A 17,891-nucleotide genomic window follows, 5' to 3' on the forward strand; every position below is an offset into this window, starting at 1 on the left:
ACTGGGTTATTCACTCATACAGTATGCTACCCATGCCACTGGGTTATTCATTCATACAGTATGCTACCCATGCCACTGGGTTATTCACTCATACAGTATGCTACCCATGCCACTGGGTTATTCACTCATACAGTATGCTACCCATGCCACTGGGTTATTCACTCATACAGTATGCTACCCATGCCACTGGGTTATTCACTCATACAGTATGCTACCCATGCCACTGGGTTATTCACTCATACAGTATGCTACCCATGCCACTGGGTTATTCACTCATACAGTATGCTACCCATGCCACTGGGTTATTCACTCATACAGTATGCTACCCATGCCACTGGGTTATTCACTCATACAGTATGCTACCCATGCCACTGGGTTATTCACTCATACAGTATGCTACCCATGCCACTGGGTTATTCACTCATACAGTATGCTACCCATGCCACTGGGTTATTCACTCATACAGTATGCTACCCATGCCACCGGGTTATTCACTCATACAGTATGCTACCCATGCCACTGGGTTATTCACTCATACAGTATGCTACCCATGCCACTGCCCTATTCACTCATACAGTATGCTACCCATGCCACAGGGTTATTCACTCATACAGTATGCTACCCATGCCACTGCCCTATTCACTCATACAGTATGCTACCCATGCCACTGGGTTATTCACTCATACAGTATGCTACCCATGCCACTGGGTTATTCACTCATACAGTATGCTACCCATGCCACTGGGTTATTCACTCATACAGTATGCTACCCATGCCACTGGGTTATTCACTCATACAGTATGCTACCCATGCCACTGGGTTATTCACTCATACAGTATGCTACCCATGCCACTGGGTTATTCACTCATACAGTATGCTACCCATGCCACTGGGTTATTCACTCATACAGTATGCTACCCATGCCACTGGGTTATTCACTCATACAGTATGCTACCCATGCCACTGGGTTATTCACTCATACAGTATGCTACCCATGCCACTGGGTTATTCACTCATACAGTATGCTACCCATGCCACTGGGTTATTCACTCATACAGTATGCTACCCATGCCACTGGGTTATTCACTCATACAGTATGCTACCCATGCCACTGGGTTATTCACTCATACAGTATGCTACCCATGCCACTGGGTTATTCACTCATACAGTATGCTACCCATGCCACTGGGTTATTCACTCATACAGTATGCTACCCATGCCACCGGGTTATTCACTCATACAGTATGCTACCCATGCCACTGGGTTATTCACTCATACAGTATGCTACCCATGCCACTGCCCTATTCACTCATACAGTATGCTACCCATGCCACTGGGTTATTCACTCATACAGTATGCTACCCATGCCACTGGGTTATTCACTCATACAGTATGCTACCCATGCCACTGGGTTATTCACTCATACAGTATGCTACCCATGCCACTGGGTTATTCACTCATACAGTATGCTCCCCTGCCACTGGGTTATTCACTCATACAGTATGCTACCCATGCCACTGGGTTATTCACTCATACAGTATGCTACCCATGCCACTGCCCTATTCACTCATACAGTATGCTACCCATGCCACTGGGTTATTCACTCATACAGTATGCTCCCCTGCCACTGGGTTATTCACTCATACAGTATGCTACCCATGCCACTGGGTTATTCACTCATACAGTATGCTACCCATGCCACTGCCCTATTCACTCATACAGTATGCTACCCATGCCACTGGGTTATTCACTCATACAGTATGCTACCCATGCCACTGGGTTATTCACTCATACAGTATGCTACCCATGCCACTGGGTTATTCACTCATACAGTATGCTACCCATGCCACTGGGTTATTCACTCATACAGTATGCTACCCATGCCACTGGGTTATTCACTCATACAGTATGCTATTCCCATGCCACTGGGTTATTCACTCATACAGTATGCTACCCATGCCACTGGGTTATTCACTCATACAGTATGCTACCCATGCCACTGCCCTATTCACTCATACAGTATGCTACCCATGCCACTGCCCTATTCACTCATACAGTATGCTCCCCTGCCACTGGGTTATTCACTCATACAGTATGCTACCCATGCCACTGGGTTATTCACTCATACAGTATGCTACCCATGCCACTGGGTTATTCACTCATACACTCCACTGGGTTCTTCACTCAGTATGCTACCCATGCCACTGGGTTATTCACTCATACAGTATGCTACCCATGCCACTGCCCTATTCACTCATACAGTATGCTACCCATGCCACTGGGTTATTCACTCATACAGTATGCTACCCATGCCACCGGGTTATTCACTCATACAGTATGCTACCCATGCCACTGGGTTATTCACTCATACAGTATGCTACCCATGCCACTGGGTTATTCACTCATACAGTATGCTACCCATGCCACTGGGTTATTCACTCATACAGTATGCTACCCATGCCACTGCCCTATTCACTCATACAGTATGCTACCCATGCCACTGGGTTATTCACTCATACAGTATGCTACCCATGCCACTGGGTTATTCACTCATACAGTATGCTACCCATGCCACTGGGTTATTCACTTATACAGTATGCTACCCATGCCACTGGGTTATTCACTCATACAGTATGCTACCCATGCCACTGGGTTATTCACTCATACAGTATGCTACCCATGCCACTGGGTTATTCACTCATACAGTATGCTACCCATGCCACTGCCCTATTCACTCATACAGTATGCTACCCATGCCACTGGGTTATTCACTCATACAGTATGCTACCCATGCCACTGGGTTATTCACTCATACAGTATGCTACCCATGCCACTGCCCTATTCACTCATACAGTGTGCTACCCATGCCACTGGGTTATTCACTCATACAGTATGCTACCCATGCCACTGCCCTATTCACTCATACAGTATGCTACCCATGCCACTGCCCTATTCACTCATACATTATGCTACCCATGCCACTGGGTTATTCACTCATACAGTATGCTACCCATGCCACTGGGTTATTCACTCATACAGTATGCTACCCATGCCACTGGGTTATTCACTCATACAGTATGCTACCCATGCCACTGGGTTATTCACTCATACAGTATGCTACCCATGCCACTGGGTTATTCACTCATACAGTATGCTACCCATGCCACTGGGTTATTCACTCATACAGTATGCTACCCATGCCACTGCCCTATTCACTCATACAGTATGCTACCCATGCCACTGCCCTATTCACTCATACAGTATGCTACCCATGCCACTGGGTTATTCACTCATACAGTATGCTACCCATGCCACTGGGTTATTCACTCATACAGTATGCTACCCATGCCACTGCCCTATTCATTCATACAGTATGCTACCCATGCCACTGGGTTATTCACTCATACAGTATGCTACCCATGCCACTGGGTTATTCACTCATACAGTATGCTACCCATGCCACTGGGTTATTCACTCATACAGTATGCTACCCATGCCACTGCCCTATTCACTCATACAGTATGCTACCCATGCCACTGGGTTATTCACTCATACAGTATGCTACCCATGCCACTGCCCTATTCACTCATACAGTATGCTACCCATGCCACTGGGTTATTCACTCATACAGTATGCTACCCATGCCACTGGGTTATTCACTCATACAGTATGCTACCCATGCCACTGCCCTATTCACTCATACAGTATGCTACCCATGCCACTGGGTCGTTCCACGAAAACTAGTCCCTTTTGGGTAGATGAACTTGGTGAAGTTTAATTTGAACATTCTGTCATAAAGATAACATGTTCAATTTAATAATAAAAAAAACAAAAACAAACGTACTACAGTAAGTGCCAAATATAGTAACAGGGTTGACAATTTCATTTTAAATCAGTAAATCCCCTTGTGATAGGGGGAATGGAAGATGTAAATCCCCTTGTGATAGGGGGAATGGAAGAAATCCCTTGATGGAAGAGTGATAGGGGGAATGGAAATCCCCTTGTGATAGGGGAATGGAAGACGTAAATCCCCTTGTGATAGGGGGAATGGAAGACGTAAATCCCCTTGTGATAGGGGGAATGGAAGACGTAAATCCCCTTGTGATAGGGGGAATGGAAGACGTAAATCCCCTTGTGATAGGGGGAATGGAAGACGTAAATCCCCTTGTGATAGGGGGAATGGAAGACGTAAATCCCCTTGTGATAGGGGGAATCAACAAAAAAGGAAATTGTAAAAAATGTAATAAAATGCCTGTCTATCTATTGGTAACAGGGTTTAATTGTAATGCTCAAACTGCTTTGTTTTACAACACAAAATACCAGAAAATGGCCAAAAAGAGTAGAACCAGCTCACCTGCTTTTACATAAAGACTAGAACCAGCTCACCTGCTTTTACATAAAGACTAGAACCAGGTCACCTGCTTTTACATAAAGACTAGAACCAGCTCACCTGCTTTTACATAAAGACTAGAATCAGCTCACCTGCTTTTACATAAAGACTAGAACCAGCTCACCTGCTTTTACATAAAGACTAGAACCAGCTCACCTGCTTTTACATAAAGACTAGAACCAGCTCACCTGCTTTTACATAAAGACTAGAACCAGCTCACCTGCTTTTATATAAAGACTAGAACCAGGTCACCTGCTTTTACATAAAGACTAGAACCAGCTCACCTGCTTTTACATAAAGACTAGAACCAGCTCACCTGCTTTTACATAAAGACTAGAATCAGCTCACCTGCTTTTACATAAAGACTAGAACCAGCTCACCTGCTTTTACATAAAGACTAGAATCAGCTCACCTGCTTTTACATAAAGACTAGAACCAGGTCACCTGCTTTTACATAAAGACTAAAACCAGGTCACCTGCTTTTACATAAAGACTAGAATCAGCTCACCTGCTTTTACATAAAGACTAAAACCAGGTCACCTGCTTTTACACTATGATTTGACTATTAGATGTTCAAGGTTTATTTTTTGTAATTTTTTTAAGGAATAGTTTCATCTTATTAAAAGGAGAGTTCAGTTCATGTAACAGGGTTGACCTTAAAATGAGGGACAGACGTACATGAATCACTTATCACAAAAAAAAAAAAAAATCATTAGAAATTACTTTGTCAAAGAAATAAAATAACTTGGGCTTTACAAGGACGGTGAAAACTAGGAGGAGTTTAAGTGGGTTAAAGTCTTCCTAAAAAGTCACAATGCTGTGGTTAAGTCACAGAGGGACATGTCAAAATGCTGTGGTTAAGTCACAGAGGGACATGTCAAAATGCTGTGGTTAAGTCACAGAGGGACATGTCAAAATGCTGTGGTTAAGTCACAGAGGGTGCACTGAGGGACATGTCAAAATGTTGTGGTTAAGTCACAGAGGGACATGTCATAATGCTGTGGTTAAGTCACAAAGGGTGCACTGAGGGACATGTCATAATGCTGTGGTTAAGTCACAGAGGGTACACTGAGGGACATGTCAAAATGCTGTGGTTAAGTCACAGAGGGGGTACTGAGGGACATATCAAAATGCTGTGGTTAAGTCACAAAGGGTGCACTGAGGGACATGTCATAATGCTGTGGTTAAGTCACAGAGGGTGCACTGAGGGACATATCAAAATGCTGTGGTTAAGTCACAGAGGGTGCACTGAGGGACATGGTATAATGCTGTGGTTAAGTCACAGAGGGTGCACTGAGGGACATGTCATAATGCTGTGGTTAAGTCACAAAGGGTGCACTGAGGGACATGTCATAATGCTGTGGTTAAGTCACAGAGGGTGCACTGAGGGACATATCAAAATGCTGTGGTTAAGTCACAGAGGGTGCACTGAGGGACATGTCATAATGCTGTGGTTAAGTCACAGAGGGACATGTCAAAATGCTGTGGTTAAGTCACAGAGGGACATGTCAAAATGCTGTGGTTAAGTCACAGAGGGTGCACTGAGGGACATGTCATAATGCTGAGGTTAAGTCACAGAGGGACATGTCAAAATGATGTGGTTAAGTCACAGAGGGGGTACTGAGGGACATATCAAAATGCTGTGGTTAAGTCACAAAGGGTGCACTGAGGGACATGTCATAATGCTGTGGTTAAGTCACAAAGGGTGCACTGAGGGACATGTCATAATGCTGTGGTTAAGTCACAGAGGGTGCACTGAGGGACATGTCAAAATGCTGTGGTTAAGTCACAGAGGGTGCACTGAGGGACATGTCATAATGCTGTGGTTAAGTCACAGAGGGTGCACTGAGGGACATATCAAAATGCTGTGGTTAAGTCACAGAGGGTGCACTGAGGGACATGTCATAATGCTGTGGTTAAGTCACAGAGGGTGCACTGAGGGACATGTCATAATGCTGTGGTTAAGTCACAGAGGGTGCACTGAGGGACATGTCATAATGCTGTGGTTAAGTCACAGAGGGACATGTCAAAATGCTGTGGTTAAGTCACAGAGGGTGCACTGAGGGACATGTCATAATGCTGTGGTTAAGTCACAGAGGGTGCACTGAGGGACATGTCATAATGCTGTGGTTAAGTCACAGAGGGTGCACTGAGGGACATGTCATAATGCTGTGGTTAAGTCACAGAGGGTGCACTGAGGGACATATCAAAATGCTGTGGTTAAGTCACAGAGGGTGCACTGAGGGACATGTCATAATGCTGTGGTTAAGTCACAGAGGGTGCACTGAGGGACATGTCATAATGCTGTGGTTAAGTCACAGAGGGACATGTCAAAATGCTGTGGTTAAGTCACAGAGGGTGCACTGAGGGACATGTCATAATGCTGTGGTTAAGTCACAGAGGGTGCACTGAGGGACATGTCATAATGCTGTGGTTAAGTCACAGAGGGGGTACTGAGGGACATGTCATAATGCTGTGGTTAAGTCACAGAGGGACATGTCAAAATGCTGTGGTTAAGTCACAGAGGGTGCACTGAGGGACATGTCATAATGCTGTGGTTAAGTCACAGAGGGACATGTCAAAATGCTGTGGTTAAGTCACAGAGGGACATGTCAAAATGCTGTGGTTAGGTCACAGAGGGACATGTCAAAATGCTGTGGTTAAGTCACAGAGGGACATGTCATAATGCTGTGGTTAAGTCACAGAGGGACATGTCAAAATGCTGTGGTTAAGTCACAGAGGGACATGTCAAAATGCTGTGGTTAAGTCACAAAGGGTGCACTGAGGGACATGTCAAAATGCTGTGGTTAAGTCACAGAGGGACATGTCAAAATGCTGTGGTTAAGTCACATAGGGACATGTCATAATGCTGTGGTTAAGTCACAGAGGGTGCACTGAGGGACATGTCAAAATGCTGTGGTTAAGTCACAGAGGGTGCACTGAGGGACATGTCATAATGCTGTGGTTAAGTCACAGAGGGACATGTCAAAATGCTGTGGTTAAGTCACAGAGGGACATGTCAAAATGCTGTGGTTAGGTCACAGAGGAACATGTCATAATGCTGTGGTTAAGTCACAGAGGGACATGTCAAAATGCTGTGGTTAAGTCACAGAGGGACATGTCAAAATGCTGTGGTTAAGTCACAAAGGGTGCACTGAGGGACATGTCAAAATGCTGTGGTTAAGTCACAGAGGGACATGTCAAAATGCTGTGGTTAAGTCACATAGGGACATGTCATAATGCTGTGGTTAAGTCACAGAGGGTGCACTGAGGGACATGTCAAAATGCTGTGGTTAAGTCACAGAGGGTGCACTGAGGGACATGTCATAATGCTGTGGTTAAGTCACAGAGGGACATGTCAAAATGCTGTGGTTAAGTCACAGAGGGTGCACTGAGGGACATGTCAAAATGCTGTGGTTAAGTCACAGAGGGTGCACTGAGGGACATGTCGTAATGCTGTGGTTAAGTCACAGAGGGACATGTCAAAATGCTGTGGTTAAGTCACAGAGGGTGCACTGAGGGACATGTCAAAATGCTGTGGTTAAGTCACAGAGGGTGCACTGAGGGACATGTCAAAATGCTGTGGTTAAGTCACAGAGGGTGCACAGAGGGACATGTCAAAATGCTGTGGTTAAGTCACAGAGGGTGCACTGAGGGACATGTCAAAATGCTGGATTTTGGCACTAAGTCTTCATTAATATAAAAAATCGGATGTATTTATTTGTCCATGCGGTCTATATTAAAGGGCACTTCATTTAATATATCAGGCTTTTAAAATGCAATATTGGTGTCACGTATACTCCCTCTCCGGCCTCTTGGTCATCAGGCTGCCGATTATCCCACACACCTGTCACCATCGTCTTGCGCACCAGCGCCTCATGACACTCACCTGGACTCCATCACCTCCTTGATTATCTTCCCTATATATGTCCCTCCCCTTGGTTCATTCCTCAGGTGTTATTGGTTCTGTTTTCATGTTGGTGTGATGTTTGTGTTAAGTGTTTAATGTATTAAAACACTCACACCCTGAACTTGCTTCCCGACTCTCAGTGAACTCGTTACAGAATAACACCTCATCTAAGGGAAGCATCAGGGAGTGTTTAATGTATTAAAACACTCACACCCTGAACTTGCTTCCCGACTCTCAGTGAACTCGTTACATAATAACACCTCATCTAAGGGAAGCATCAGGGAGTGTTTAATTTTTTTTTATTATTACAGGCTCTCATGCCTCAACCAGATCGCCAGGCTACCTTGCCTCAGCTGGCTCGTTGGGCTCTCATGCCTCAACCAGATCGCCAGGCTACCTTGCCTCAGCTGGCTCGTTGGGCTCTCATGCCTCAACCAGATCGCCAGGCTACCTTGCCTCAGCTGGCTCGTTGGGCTCTCATGCCTCAACCAGATCGCCAGGCTACCTTGCCTCAGCTGGCTCGTTGGGCTCTCATGCCTCAACCAGATCGCCAGGCTACCTTGCCTCAGCTGGCTCGTTGGGCTCTCATGCCTCAACCAGATCGCCAGGCTACCTTGCCTCAGCTGGCTCGTTGGGCTCTCATGCCTCAACCAGATCGCCAGGCTACCTTGCCTCAGCTGGCTCGTTGGGCTCTCATGCCTCAACCAGATCGCCAGGCTACCTTGCCTCAGCTGGCTCGTTGGGCTCTCATGCCTCAACCAGATCGCCAGGCTACATTGCCTCAGCTGGCTCGTTGGGCTCTCATGCCTCAACCAGATCGCCAGGCTACCTTGCCTCAGCTGGCTCGTTGGGCTCTCATGCCTCAACCAGATCGCCAGGCTACCTTGCCTCAGCTGGCTCGTTGGGCTCTCATGCCTCAAGCAGATCGCCAGGCTACCTTGCCTCAGCTGGCTCGTTGGGCTCTCATGCCTCAACCAGATCGCCAGGCTACCTTGCCTCAGCTGGCTCGTTGGGCTCTCATGCCTCAACCAGATCGCCAGGCTACCTTGCCTCAGCTGGCTCGTTGGGCTCTCATGCCTCAACCAGATCGCCAGGCTACCTTGCCTCAGCTGGCTCGTTGGGCTCTCATGCCTCAACCAGATCGCCAGGCTACCTTGCCTCAGCTGGCTCGTTGGGCTCTCATGCCTCAACCAGATCGCCAGGCTACCTTGCCTCAGCTGGCTCGTTGGGCTCTCATGCCTCAACCAGATCGCCAGGCTACCTTGCCTCAGCTGGCTCGTTGGGCTCTCATGCCTCAACCAGATCGCCAGGCTACCTTGCCTCAGCTGGCTCGTTGGGCTCTCATGCCTCAACCAGATCGCCAGGCTCTCATGCCTCAGCCGGCTCGTTGGGCTTTCATACCTTAGCCGGATCGCCAGGCTCCCCTGGCTCGTTGGGCTTTCATGCTTCAGCCGGATCGCCAGGCTCCCCTGCCTCAGCTGGCTCGATGGGCTTTCATGCCTCAGTCGGATCGCCAGGCTCCCCTGCCTCAGCTGGCTCGTTGGGCTTTCATGCCTCAGCCGGATGGCCAGGCTCCCCTGCCTCAGCTGGCTCGTTGGGCTTTCATTCCTCAGCCAGATCGCCAGGCTGCCCTGCTTCCACCGGATCGCCAGGTTCCCCTGCCTCAACCGATCTGTTAGGTTCCCGTGCCCCAGCTGACTCGACAGGCTCCGGTGCCTCAGCTGGCATGACAGGTTCTCGCGCATCAGCAGGGGTGACCGGCCTGCTCCTGATCCCCGGGTTCGTCCCCTTTGACGACGTCCTGCGGCTATAGAGCCTAGTGTCGGGGAGGGGGTACTGTCACGTATACTCCCTCTCCAGCCTGCTGATTATCCCGCACACCTGTCACCATCGTCTCGCGTGCCTCATGACACTCACCTGGACTCCATCACTTCCTTGATTATCTTCCCTATATCTGTCACTCCCCTTGGTTCTTTCCTCAGGTGTTATTGACTCTGTTTTCATGTCGGTGCGTTTGTTTGTGTTACATGTTTATTGTTTTGTTTATTTATTAAAACACCCACTCCCTGAACTTGTTTCCCGACTCTCAGCGCACTCGTTACAATTGGTGCACAATTTAAACTTAAAATATCAAAGGGACACAAAAGGGACTCATGGATAAAGCTGAGGTGAATGACAGTGGCACCCCTCTGAGTGTGTAGTAAATACCTTGGTGATATGTGTGGTTGTGGTGGTGCTGGTGGTGTCTGAGGTGATGGTCTGGGCGCTCATCAACACCCCCGCCTCGGGATCAGCGTCAGCCTGGAACAACACAGACACAATTCATCATCTCAATTGGATGGAAGAACAGGGTCGTATTCCTTAGGCACCAAATGTTGTAAAACGGACTGAAACACGGAGGAACTACTTGGAGGTTTTTTGTTGCAATTAGAGTTTTACAACATTTTCCATTGTGTGCCCTAATGAGCACTACCCAGGTCAAAAATATACACATTGGAGTATATGAGAATATCCAGAATAGAGCATGAGACATAAGTTAGACGAGAGGGCCTTTACCTCTAGGGCCTCTAGTGACTGGTATGTGACAGTTTTCATTTCCGTGTGTATTACAGGGACCTGCTGGGTCACATTGACCACGTCTGCCCTGTTGAAGGTCAGGACCTCTGGAGCCTCCAGCACAGACAACTGAGATAGAGAGAGAGATAGAGAGATAGAGAAGGACAGCGTGAGAGCAAGTGGGATAGATACAGAGAGTGAAAGAGGGAGGGATAGAGAGAGAATTAAAGAGAGGGATGGAGAGAGAGGGAGAGAGAGAGAGAGAGAGAGAGAGAGATAGAAACAGAGAAATAAAGAGAGATAGAGAGGGATTGAGAGAAATAAAGACATGGATGGAGAAAGAGGGATAGAGAGAGGGAGAGCGAGAGAGAGAGAAAAGGATAGAGAGGGAGAGGGAGAGAGAGAGAGAGAGGACAGAGTGAGAGCAAGTGGGATAGATACAGAGAGTGAAAGAGGGAGGGATAGAGAGAGAAATAAAGAGAGGGATGGAGAGAGAGAGAGAGAGAGAGAGATAGAAACAGATAAATAAAGAGAGATAGAGAGGGATTGAGAGAAATAAAGACATGGATGGAGAAAGAGGGATAGAGAGAGGGAGAGCGAGAGAAAAAAAGGATAGAGAGGGAGAGGGAGAAATGAAAAGGGTGCAGAAAATGAGATTTCACCCTTATATTTATTTATGCACACACACAGGCAATCACATTTGCATGCTCGCACACAATTACAATGTCACCGTCTGTCTACAGGACACACAAGCAATTAATGAATGAATTGAAAGGTCATAGAAATAGGAAAGGGAAAGTACTGAAGGACTGGCTGTTCATGAGGACCATCCTCTCTCTGATAGAATATTTATAAAATTATCAAAATGAATCTAATCAAAATGATAACATAAAATCCCAAAATTAAATAGCAGAGATGTTGTTATAAAATAAATAGTCGTTTCTTATATATTTATGATGAAAGAGGCTACGACACTTAGTGCATCATCCTGGACCATTCACTAAGAATTCATCACAGTTCACCACAGAGTAAGTCTTATGTGAGATTGTGGAAGCATATTAATTCATTTAGAAGGAAGCCAAATGGGTCTACCTGGCAGGATTGTATTTATAAACTCAAACGGTTCACATAATTGAAAACGTCTGTGGACCGATAGACAATAACCCTGCAACAGACCGCAGATCTATTCAATCTGTGCTTCTCATAGACGTGTGTCCATAAAACATTCTAATTCATTGCTGCTCATGATTGCCACAAAGGTAAACTACAGTGAGTAAAACATTAAAAACAGCTGCTCTTTCCATGACATAGACTGACCAGGTGAATCCAGGTGAAAGCGATGATCCCTTATTGATGTCACTTATTAAATCCACTTCGATCAGTGTAGATGAAGGGGAGGAGACGGGTTAAAGCCTTCTAGCAACTGAATATTAGGAAGGTGTTCTTAATGTTTTAAGATACTCAGTGTATCTGAACATTGAGGAAATAAAGCAACAACAAGTCAGGAAGAAATAAACCGTTTCCACAAATGATACTGTGTGTATATGTGCAGCTCGAAAATATGATAGTGTTTATAGTGGCGCTGTGTGAAAAAAACACAGGCCTGCATACACACAATCACACACGTAAGAAGTCCCTCTATGCAATCTTCAACCGTTTTCAATACCTCCCTGGCTGATAGATACAGTAGCATACAGTATGTACAGCCTGCCTGACCATGGTAATGCTTTCCAATAGAAAACCCAGTGGGCAGAAACAGGGACAGGAAACAGGGAAAAGGACAGTCTCCCACCTGCACATCACTGAACACACAGCAGCACATGCTGGCTGACTGCTACTATTGGCAAAGAGGAGGGTCAGGACTGGGGGAGTTGGGTAGCTGATTCTGTGGTAATACGGCCAAGGTTGGTATAAATTGCATGCTTCCTGCTTATTGGCACTACTAGCTAATGGGAGGCCAAGATTGGGATCATTTGGGGAGAATCTTTCCAGTGATATTACAGGGGAATGGGAAGGCAAGACTGCAACAGATTGAGCACTTTCTAAATAGCATGGGCAACAAGGAATATGAGAAGGGGGTAGCTTTTCCAGTGCTATTGTAGGCAAGTAGGAAGGACAGTTAAGGATAGTTTAGGGGGGTACTCATGGAGAGGTACTACAGGTCAATGGGGCAACTAGGGAACATTTTGGGGCTCTTTGGGGTGTTACCTCCGAGTGAGCCCTTGCAGCAGCTACCTCCCCACTGAGACTCTGCCAGGACGCTCCAATAGGAGAGGTGTGCACGGGGGAGGGGGGCACGAAGCACCCTCTCCAGTCTGGGCTGTTCTCCTTCTCCGCTTCCTCCTCTGAGACTGACCCTGCTGACTCCTCTCCCTCTGACTGACTGTCCAGCCCAAGGCCTAGGCTTCCACCCAAGCCTGGGGCTGGAGTTTTCTCCTCGGCCTCCGCCTGCTTCACCGCCGCCCCTATAGCCTTGTCCACGGCGGCCTTGGCTGCGGCAGTCAGGGCCGGCCCCGCCGAGGCTACGCTAGTGGCATCACTAGTGTCGCTTGGCGTGTCTGAGTCGTCAGAGTGGTCATCATGCATGCTCAGCCCTTTAAACCCCAGCACGGACTGAGGCCTATCGTCCTCTATCCCTTCCAGTGAGTCTGTCTCTACCTGCTCAGTCTGATGCTCTGCCTGGTTCTCCATGTTGTCAGGCTGGTGGTCAGACTGTTCTGGCTGTGCCAACTTCAACTCAGGCTGGTCCTGGTCCTTTTCTTGTTGGGAAGATACCACCTCTGTCTGCAGCACGATCCGCTCCACCTTCTCTGTTGTCTAACAAAGGAAACAAACAAGACATAACCAACAGTCTTCTTGAACCTTCAATATGGATTGAATCTACAGTAGTATGGAAGCAGATTAAAAAATAGCATGAATCTGTAGGGTGTCCAATCAAAAACACATCTTTTGACCAATGAGTAAACTAATGTTAATTGTGCAGATAGTCCTCTAAGAAAAACCAATGGTCCAAACCTCATGTCTCTATCATAATCCATTCAAAAGTCATTGGAGTTTTTACCGTTGTCAGATGGCTAAGATTAGAGAGGCCAGAGGGAGGGAAAGTGGTCAAAAATCAGGAAAACTGCATTGTGTCAGCTAGGCTGGATGCCGTGCAAGAATTAAGGCTATTGGCTACCTGACAGGCTCACTTTCTCCCTGAACTGGTCATCTTTCTTCTCGAATCCGCAGGACATAAAACAATATAGAGGTAAGATAGATATTGATTTTGAGACATGACATGTAGTATTTTTATATTTTAGTGTACACTTTATTTTAATTTGAAATTCCTGTTATTATTAGAAGATTTCTCACAAAAAACAAGCATATCTCTATAAATTTCAACGGAGCACTGAGTGTATACCAAGCTTTTCATTTTCAAAGCCTTTTACATTTAACTCAGCTCGTGTCATGCTAATTTATCTTTTTTGCGACCCTCGGAAACAACTTTGAAGACAACCACAAGATATAAAATCCGCAACAGTTGTTATTAGAAACCTGCACCTCCATGTCAACAGTTGTTATAAGAAACCTGCACCTCTATGTCAACAGTTGTTATAAGAAACCTGCACCTCTATGTCAACAGTTATAAGAAACCTGCACCACTATGTCAACAGTTGTTATAAGAAACCTGCACCTCTATGTCAACAGTTATAAGAAACCTGCACCTCTATGTCAACAGTTATAAGAAACCTGCACCTCTATGTCAACAGTTGTTATAAGAAACCTGCACCTCTATGTCAACAGTTATAAGAAACCTGCACCTCCATGTCAACAGTTGTTATAAGAAACCTGCACCTCTATGTCAACAGTTGTTATAAGAAACCTGCACCTCTATGTCAACTGTTGTTATAAGAAACCTGCACCACTATGTCAACAGTTGTTATAAGAAACCTGCACCTCTATGTCAACTGTTGTTATAAGAAACCTGCACCTCCATGTCAACAGTTGTTATAAGAAACCTGCACCTCTATGTCAACAGTTGTTATAAGAAACCTGCACCTCTATGTCAACAGTTATAAGAAACCTGCACCTCTATGTCAACAGTTATAAGAAACCTGCACCTCTATGTCAACAGTTGTTATAAGAAACCTGCACCTCTATGTCAACAGTTATAAGAAACCTGCACCTCCATGTCAACAGATCTTGGTGCTTATTATTGGATGTTAGAGGAAAAGTCCACACTGAACGATTTAGAATGTGAATAATTATATTTGTCTTTTGGTAAAAAAAAATTTAGATCATGGAAGGAAGTGAAATTTCATCACCAAAGCAAGTTGTCAGCCACTCTGGGTGGATGACCTAGAATCTGCTTCCATACAGTAGGGACGGGTTACTTCATATGTTAGTACCGATGTGATCTTTCTGAATGCATGTTTAAATCATTTAACATGCTGTGCATTGGATGATTGCTTTGTTCCCCACTTTCAAAATGACCTAAAGGTATCAAAATGACCTAAAGGTGGAGAAGAGTTGCAAAATCAAATATGCCGGGTGGGTAACACTCTCACATTCCTCCTCAATAAGGCCCCAGGACCATGTGGTGCCTCTGTCTAGACAAAACATTCCACCTCAACAAGGCCCCAGGACCATGTGGTGCCTCTGTCTAGACAAACCATTTCTCCTCAATTAGGCCCCAGGACCATGTGGTGCCTCTGTCTAGACAAAACATTCCTCCTCAACAAGGCCCCAGGACCATGTAGTGCCTCTGTCTAGACAAAACATTCCTCCTCAATAAGGCCCCAGGACCATGTGGTGCCTCTGTCTAGACAAAACATTCCACCTCAACAAGGCCCCAGGACCATGTGGTGCCTCTGTCTAGACAAAACCATTTCCTCCTCAATTCCTCCTCAGGCCCCAGGACCATGTGGTGCCTCTGTCTAGACAAAACATTCCTCCTCAACAAGGCCCCAGGACCATGTAGTGCCTCTGTCTAGACAAAACATTCCTCCTCAATAAGGCCCCAGGACCATGTGGTGCCTCTGTCTAGACAAAACATTCCTCCTCAACAAGGCCCCAGGACCATGTAGTGCCTCTGTCTAGACAAAACATTCCTCCTCAATAAGGCCCCAGGACCATGTGGTGCCTCTGTCTCTGTCTAGACAAAACATTCCTCCTCAACAAGGCCCCAGGACCATGTGGTGCCTCTGTCTAGACAAAACATTCCTCCTCAATAAGGCCCCAGGACCATGTGGTCCTAGACAAACCATTTCTCCTCAATAAGGCCCCAGGACCATGTGGTGCCTCTGTCTAGACAAAACATTCCTCCTCAATAAGGGCCCCAGGACCATGTGGTGCCTCTGTCTAGACCAACCATTCCTCCTCAATAAGGCCCCAGGACCATGTGGTGCCTCTGTCTAGACAAAACATTCCTCGTCAATAAAGCCCCTGGACCATGTGGTGCCTCTGTCTAGACAAAACATTCCTCCTCAATAAGGCCACAGGACCATGTGGTGCCTCTGTCTAGACAAAACATTCCTCCTCAATAAGGCCCCAGGACCATGTGGTGCCTCTGTCTAGACAAACCATTCCTCCTCAATAAGGCCCCAGGACCATGTGGTGCCTCTGTCTAGACAAAATATTCCTCCTCATAAACCTGTCCACTGTTTTAATGGCCGGCAGGAAGGATGGACGGACAGGGGACAGAAAAGCCTGACAGACAACACAGTGGCTACACAGTGGCTACATTTCCTCAACAACAAACACAACAGTGACAAACAGTACAGATACTGAACAGGTATTTTGCAAAAGAGATGTGATCTCAATGATAACCTGTATAAAAGGTTAAAAAAATCCTTTTAACAACTCAGATATGCATGCACTACAACTGCTGTCATCACGTTTGTTGAGTTGTATATCATCTATATGGTATAAGAGGCCACCTTAAACACGGTCTGACTAAAGGCAGGCGAAGCAGTCCAGACCCGCGTGCTGGTCTGATCTCTGGCCGACTGTAAGAGAGCGGTGAGCTCCGGGGACATCTCCTCAAAGGTGGGCTTTGGCTGAGCAGACAGAGAGATGGGGAGAGTCAACACAACAGGAGTAGAAGAGAGACACACACACACAGTTAGATACTGTACGTACATAGGAGGAGAGACAAAGAGACAGGTCTTTCACACAATGCCCAGACACAAGCTCGGGGGACGGGGGGGTGGATGGGATTATTCATAAGAGCATTGAGGTGATGATTGATAGCGAAGAAAGGTAAACTTAGAGGATTGGGTTTGAGAAAATTGGGTTTGTCAAATTTGATTCTAAAGTATTCAAAAATAATTATGTCAATCACAACCTAAATTGATTTCCTTATATAAGACAATGCAAGAATTACAAAGGTTTCATCAAATTGGTTTCCAACTATTTTAATCCAGTTTGTGTGCTATACTATGCAACTCGGAGCAATGCAATTTCTTTTACAGAGCACATGTGTAGAAACACCATCCTGTGACATGTCAATCACTGAACTCGAGTTGTTTTTCTCTTGAGAATGCCAGTCATAAAGGCAATAGGTGAGACAGACAAGAGGGTCTTGTGTGTCGGAGGGTCTCCTCTTATGAATAGGGCCAATATCATCATGTCAGATCAAGCTGCAGAGAGGTCAGAGAGCGCAAACCCAGGGAAGTCAAAGTAAAAGTGGCAGGGCTGAAGCAATCAGTGTCATACCAACCATAGTATACCGTACCATAAGCCATAGTGGAAAGCATTCATTTGGTGTGGCTAGCAGCATGGGGACCAGCTTAAAACAAAACACGATTTTCATTTACAAATTGAAATGAAAGAGGTAAACAAATGCCAGTACCCATTGAGCAGCAAGTTTGGTTAAGGCATGCAGATAACAAATCACACCAAATACAGTGGCAAAGGGATCAACTAAACAGAGCAAACTATAGAAAGAAAAAACAGACTCCCATGCAATTCCCATGAACATTCAGTCGAGTGCAAAACAGCGCCGGGTCCAGCCTTGTTGCAGTGGATAAGACGACCAAACAGGCTGGGGCG

General features: G+C 46.1%; 1 protein-coding gene across 2 annotated transcripts in view; it reads right to left on the minus strand.

The window, feature by feature from the left end:
* The window catches only part of LOC115104484 (protein 4.1-like), a 137,801-nt gene that overhangs the window by 13,032 nt on the left and 106,878 nt on the right, over positions 1 to 17,891 (minus strand). For both annotated transcript variants that reach the window (XM_065006958.1, XM_065006957.1), the window contains 3 exons: positions 13,065 to 13,673; positions 10,857 to 10,985; positions 10,509 to 10,601 (listed from right to left, as the gene is read on the minus strand). In XM_065006958.1, the coding sequence (XP_064863030.1) occupies positions 10,509 to 10,601; positions 10,857 to 10,985; positions 13,065 to 13,673 (831 nt within the window). The remainder of the gene's footprint in view (positions 1 to 10,508; positions 10,602 to 10,856; positions 10,986 to 13,064; positions 13,674 to 17,891) is intronic.

This window comes from Oncorhynchus nerka, linkage group LG22 (assembly GCF_034236695.1).
Source record: "Oncorhynchus nerka isolate Pitt River linkage group LG22, Oner_Uvic_2.0, whole genome shotgun sequence".
Taxonomy (NCBI): domain Eukaryota; kingdom Metazoa; phylum Chordata; class Actinopteri; order Salmoniformes; family Salmonidae; genus Oncorhynchus; species Oncorhynchus nerka.